The sequence below is a fragment of the Dipteris shenzhenensis genome, chromosome 1 (assembly GCF_047967505.1).
Source record: "Dipteris shenzhenensis isolate YYH24624 ecotype China chromosome 1, Dip_SZ_1.0, whole genome shotgun sequence".
Lineage (NCBI taxonomy): Eukaryota > Viridiplantae > Streptophyta > Polypodiopsida > Gleicheniales > Dipteridaceae > Dipteris > Dipteris shenzhenensis.
In genome coordinates, this window is record NC_141596.1 from 45,068,695 (window position 1) to 45,074,881 (window position 6,187).

Below are 6,187 nucleotides of genomic sequence, written 5' to 3' on the forward strand. Positions count from 1 at the left end.
GTTGTGTGTGTGTGTGTGTGTAGAAGAGGCATACTTAGTGCCATATTCCATGACATAGGTGATGATGTAATGCAAGGCCCCCCACATGGGGTGGTACCTATGATTGTGGAGTTCCTATGATTTAGGAGTTACCTCCTTTGATGTAGGAGAGGTGCCATTGATTTAGGCCACCCTCTCTCCCATTCTATAAAAGAGAGGACTTCCTCTCAACTCAATGGAACATTTTGCCATTTGGTTCCCACACTCTTCTCCATGATGTCCATCTTCTCTCCCACGCCCCAACAAAAGATCAAACTAAAATAAGCTAAAACTAAAACTACCACTAGAAAACTAAGAAAAGCTAAAACACTAAAACTAAGACAAACACTAACAAAAACTAATCTATGTTTTATAACCAAAAACTAAACCAAACATTTATACTTAAAAACTAAGACGGGGGGGGCACTATGTAAAATCCCATATGGCACAAGTGATCAAGGGGTATTCAACCTATACATACCCCTTTTGTAAAATTTGAGATGATCAAAGTATCTCTTATGTATGAAAACTTTTAATTTTTGAATTAAGAAATCCTTTATGTATGTATATTTTCTGTCACTCCATAAAAGTATAAAACCCCTTCTGTTGATCGCGACGTGCTATCTTACATGTCTCAGTGACCCCTCGAGAACTAACACTAATATCATCAAAAGATAATCTAAGATTTTTTCTAAGTACCTTCAAATATTTAACTGAGTCATCCAAAAGGTGTTGAAAAGTTTCTATGCAAAGTGCATGGCTTTGAAAGTAGAAATGAAAGAGCTGGAGAAGAGGCATGAGAGAGGCATGGTGTCCAATTGCAAAAACTGGTAGGGTGAAAGAGGAGAGAGGAATTATATGATGTGCAAAAGGTTACAAGGCGTTTGCCACCTAATCACCTCATGAAGACTTAATTGTTCATCACACATATTGACAAATGAACCTCGTGGGTTGGTACATTGAGTCCCTATTTTCCTGTCCAAGGAATAATGACTATAATTATCAAATCCCTATCTTCCTAGTCATCAAATCCCTATCGCCCTTTCTATGCATATGATTATCTCTCTCACACAATGCACAATTTATTTAACACTAGTTTGGTAGAAGGACATAAAAATGTCCTAGGATACTTTTATGTCCTCTTAACTTAGCCACTTCCTAGAATTATTCAAAAGCATCCATAAGCTATTTTGAGGTTTTTATTATTTGCCATAATAGCTTATATGCTGAAAAAAACTTGAAATTATGATGGATTAGAACTTGCACCTATTACTTTGAGTTCTACCGAGTCAACCTAACACCAAAATCTCAAGCTGTTTCTCAGGTTTTAGATAAAATGACCATACTTCTTCATTAGAATGAGTTTTTTTAGATTTTGTAAGTTCTAGAGTCTAAGGATAACTATAACACATATGCTTAGATTGCTTTGGAGCTAGATAATTATATTTATTATGATTTATGGCCTCAACGATCATTTTAGAGAATCCTGACAGCGAGGCAAAATTTGATCTTTTGCAAACTCTTTGACATGTATAACAAGTTATACCATACTTTGCATATGTCTTGAATGGGATATTATGGAGGATCCAATAGGCCTAAAACTAAAGTTGTAGAGGACTTATCTAGAAAAATAATTGGATGTTTTTAAAAAAGAAATTTAATGTGTACTTTTTCTAATTCATTAGTAATGCTAGGTTGATCTAAGCTTAGTTTCAAAATTGATGGAGTATAAATGTGTCATACCCTCTTTTTGATATATCCCTTTTATGAAATGTGTGGAACTTTCTTGACAGAGTGCATATATCCTTTAGAGCGATGTATAATTCAAAATATGTTCACATGAGCATGACTTTGGATGACCTTTTTGCACAATGGATTGATAACATGAATAGATATGTACAAGGAAATTTTCCAAATGCAAAGGGAGAATTGTTACTCAAGAAGATGACAAGCACAAAGCTTCTCACCTATGGAGAAGTGGGAGAAATTTCCCAAGCGAAGGGAATAAGGTTGGGACCGATAATTTTTTGGTGTATATTAGGGAATATGGAATATTTCATGATCTTCTATTTGAAAAATGAGAGGGAAGCACACTGTGGATCATGCTCTACAATCAATGTGTTTAATTCTTGGATATATTAGCACTTTCATGTGGGCATGTTCAGTCAATTGCATGACATAAGAATATGCGTAAGATGAGAAGAATTGTTAAGGAGTTTCATAAAAAAATTTCCATAAAACTAAGGGCCATAGGAATGCTACTCACATTACGTAAATAAATTATATAGATTGGACAAGCGAGGCATTGAATGCATGCTTCAAACCTTACTTGCAATTTAAGCAAATGATAAAGAATTCACTACTACTAACACCTTTCTTATTGATGATAGTCTATTTAAGGGGGTGTGTAGCCTTTAAAAAATTGTATTATATCCATTTTGTTTTATGGTAGATGAGACTAGTGATAATGATCTTCTCCCTTATGTGCTTTTATTGCTCGAAAAGTGTAGACATAAGGAACATTAACAAGATTGATGATTATGAAAATGAGCCAATACATGTCACTCATCATTTGTATAGGTATTTCAAAGATGTAATTTTGGAACGGGAGAACTTTACTACTAAGTACCTTGGACCAATTGGCTCAAAATGAGTATTTAGTTCATGTAGTTCCACAATGAACAATCAACAAAATCTCGAGACTCTCATGTTGCGTTTGTATGTCGTCAAGGTCGTCACTCGTCAGGAATACAGTTGCAATCAACCTTTCTTGACAGACGAAAAAGTACCAAGGTCGACCTGCAGGCTCCCTGCAGGCCTCCCTAGGTACTTTCCCTTGAGATTTTGAAATCAAGCAGATATTGCCATTGAATGACCGGAGTGCTCCTGTGAAGTGTCACCAAATCACTACTTTTTCTGATCGCGCAATAGTTTTTGACGTAACGGGAAGAGAATCGGATTCGTCACGCCTGCCCCCGTAACCCCCTTTCGCATCTTTGATTACTGCCACTTTTCTGTATAAATAGGAACTTAGGAAGCCAGTCTTTCAAACTTGTAGCAACCTACACAGCTCCCCATCTTGTTCTTCGTCACAGCATTCAACATGTCGCACCACCACCACCACCCCGAAGAAGTGTACTATGATGAATCCTACGAAAGGACTTCCTATGAGGAAGCTCCGCCCCCTCGCTGCCATGAAGGATCTTACGACCGCTACGCCAGCCGTCCTTACGGAGAGACCTACGAGCGTGTAACAGAGGAGGAAGCCGATTACTCTCGCCGCCAGGAGAAGGGCGCGCCCTATCAGCGCAACGAGCGCCTCGGTGAGCTGGGTGCCGTTGCAGCAGGAGCATTCGCTTTGGTAAGACGATTCCAGACGTCCCTGTGGGTCGTCGTGGACGTTAGTATTTTTCCACCCTGGTTTTTAGGGGGTGATTGCGGGAAAGTCGATGAGTAATAGACGATTCTAAAACGATGTGTCGTGGTTGATTGTGTGCAGTATGAAGGCCACAAAGCAAAGACAGATGTGGCGGATGCTGGGAAGCACAAGACAGAGGCAGAGCTGGCTGGAGTAGCAGCTCTGGGATCTGGAGGTTATGCACTGTATGAGCATCGCGAGAAGAAGAAAGCTGGCTGGTAAAAGAAGCTGGCAGTATGCAAAGCGAGGATGCACGAGCACCACTTTTAGCTGTCCCCATGTACTTCATCCAACTAATATAATATAATAAACCTCGCTTTTGTGACATACTAAGATTTTCCCAATTCCTTTTCGAGTAACTTTTTGGCATGCCAAAGTAGAGTTTATGGTTTTCAATCGTATGATGACTCTCGTGAGATTGAAATTGCACTATGTTGTGTTTTTAGAGGATGAGTTTGGGAATGTTCGTGGATTCATCTTGGTATATGCCAAAGTAGCGTTTGTTTTGGTCTCTCTTATTATGGGACTTGTGTGATAGAAGGGTAATGTGAGAGGGGCTTTAGGTGTTATCATAATCTAAGGGTGAGAGGGGCTTTAAGGGTTACCATAATCTCATTTGGCAGGCCTAGTGAAATTTTTACGTTATTAAACTTAACATAAGTGTTGAAGTTATTTAAAGACAAAGCCATATGATTTTATTGGCAGTATGATAATGGAACAAGTGCCAATGCACATGTGAGTTTAGGATTCCTAGTGCCATTTTTCAAGTCTTGGTATGAGATAGGCAACACTGCCATTCTCTGCAAAGTGACATGAAGATTGACATGAATCCATATGATTTCTATCCAAGAAAGACTATGATCACTACATAGGAGGAAGGTTGAATTTCCCTATTCTACCCTATACATTTCAAAGATGAATTTACTCTATACTTAGAGATTGGCATCTGAAAGATGAGTATCTTGCCATAATCTACCCTATACATTTTGTGCCACTATAGTAGTCGGAGAATGGCATTTAGAAGCTGAATTTCACATTTTTTGCTATATTGTGCGCTATGTATTGATCATATATATTTAAGAGAATGGAATATCAAAGATTAGTTTCTTATTTCTTGCAAGCCCACCAATGTGCAGTGTCATGTGATCAATAGGGTAGTGGCATTCCAATGAATATTGGCACTGGGAGAGTGGCATCGGTGCCAATCTATATGTAAGTTTAGGGTTCATAGTGCTACTTTCCAGGTTCCAGCTTGAGATTGGCACCACTGCCATTCTCCATTGGTGTTTTGGAGGATGGCACCACTGCCATTGTCCACCAGTGGAACATAGAAGAATGCACATGGGACTTTAGGCTTCTCAGTCCCATTTTCTAGGGCCCAATAAGAGACCAGCACCACTCTCATTCTCTAGTGGTAGAAATGTTTACCGTAATATTCTAGGTTGGGTATTCCAGTGATCATAGGAGAGTGGCACTAGGTTCCAATTGACATGTGAGTTTGGGGTTCTCAGTGCCATTTTCTAGGTCCCAGCATCAGATTGGCATCACTGCCATTCTCCATTGGTGGCAATCTGCACAAACTCAACATGTAGATTGGCATTCCACTGATTTTATTGGCAGTAGGATAATGGCACAACTGCCAATGCACATGTGAGTTTAGGATTCCTAGTGCCATTTTTCAAGTCTTGGTATGAGATTGGCAACACTTCCGTTCTCTACTGGTGGCATCTGCAGAAAGTGACATGGAGATTGACACAAAACCATATGATCTCTACAAAGGAGAGACTATGATCACTACATAGGAGGAAAGTTGAATATCCCTAATCTACTCTATATATTTCAAAGATGAATTTACTGTATAGTTGTTGGAAACTGGCATCTGAAAGATGAGTATCTTGCCATAATCTACCCTATACATTTTGTGGCAGTATAGCAGTGGGAGAATGGCATTGAAAAGCTGAATGTCACATTTTTGGCTATATTATGCCTTATGTATATCATTGAGAGAATGGAATTTCAAAGATGAATTTCACATTTCTTGCAAGTCTCCAATGTGCAGTGTCATGTGATTAGTAGGGTAGTGGCATTCATATTGGCACTATGAGAATGGCACATGTGCCAATCTACATGTAAGTTTAGGGTTCATAGTGCTACTTTCTAGGTTCCACCACTGCCATTTTCCATTGGTGTTTTAGAGGATGGCACCTTTGCCATTCTCCACTAGTGGAAAATAGAAGAATGCACATGTGAGTAGGTCAAACATTTGGGATACCATTTGATCGCGTAAAAAAATTGAGCTTGCATGGGCATGGATTTCTTCAATGAATGGGTGTGTAGTGATCTAGTGCATGCAACAATTGTTTTGTAAGAACTCAAATTTGAAAATAAAGAGCATCCGAAATACACATGGAAATTTTCAATGTTGGTGAAACTAAACCACTCAAAAGCAATGTGCAAGATGCAACATCATTAAAATTTCTAAATAACTTTCACATGAGTCACGACTTCCGATCCTTAGAATGAATTACTAACTTTCCAAGGCAATGGTATATTACGTCAACTAATTCGTATCTCACACTACTATCGCAATCAGTCATGATCTACTATTATAAAGTGAATTTTGTGAAGTCACTATCGAAAAAAGTACGTACCTTTATTTAAAAAAACATACTTTTTAAATCCCTGATAAAATAGTACTTTTGTTTGGCTCTATAACCCAAAAATGTCTAAACTTTTGAATTACAAAAAGAT

At 38.5% G+C, this 6,187-nt stretch overlaps 1 protein-coding gene across 1 annotated transcript; it reads left to right on the forward strand.

Moving 5' to 3' along the window:
* The first annotated feature begins 3,075 nt into the window (after window positions 1–3,075).
* On the forward strand, window positions 3,076–3,765 carry LOC147905914 (uncharacterized). The gene is made up of 2 exons (XM_087382290.1): window positions 3,076–3,379; window positions 3,518–3,765. Exons 1-2 carry the CDS (start codon window positions 3,122–3,124, stop codon window positions 3,656–3,658), a joined length of 399 nt encoding a protein of 132 aa, XP_087238416.1. The 5' UTR covers window positions 3,076–3,121; the 3' UTR covers window positions 3,659–3,765.
* The last annotated feature ends 2,422 nt before the right edge of the window (window positions 3,766–6,187 follow it).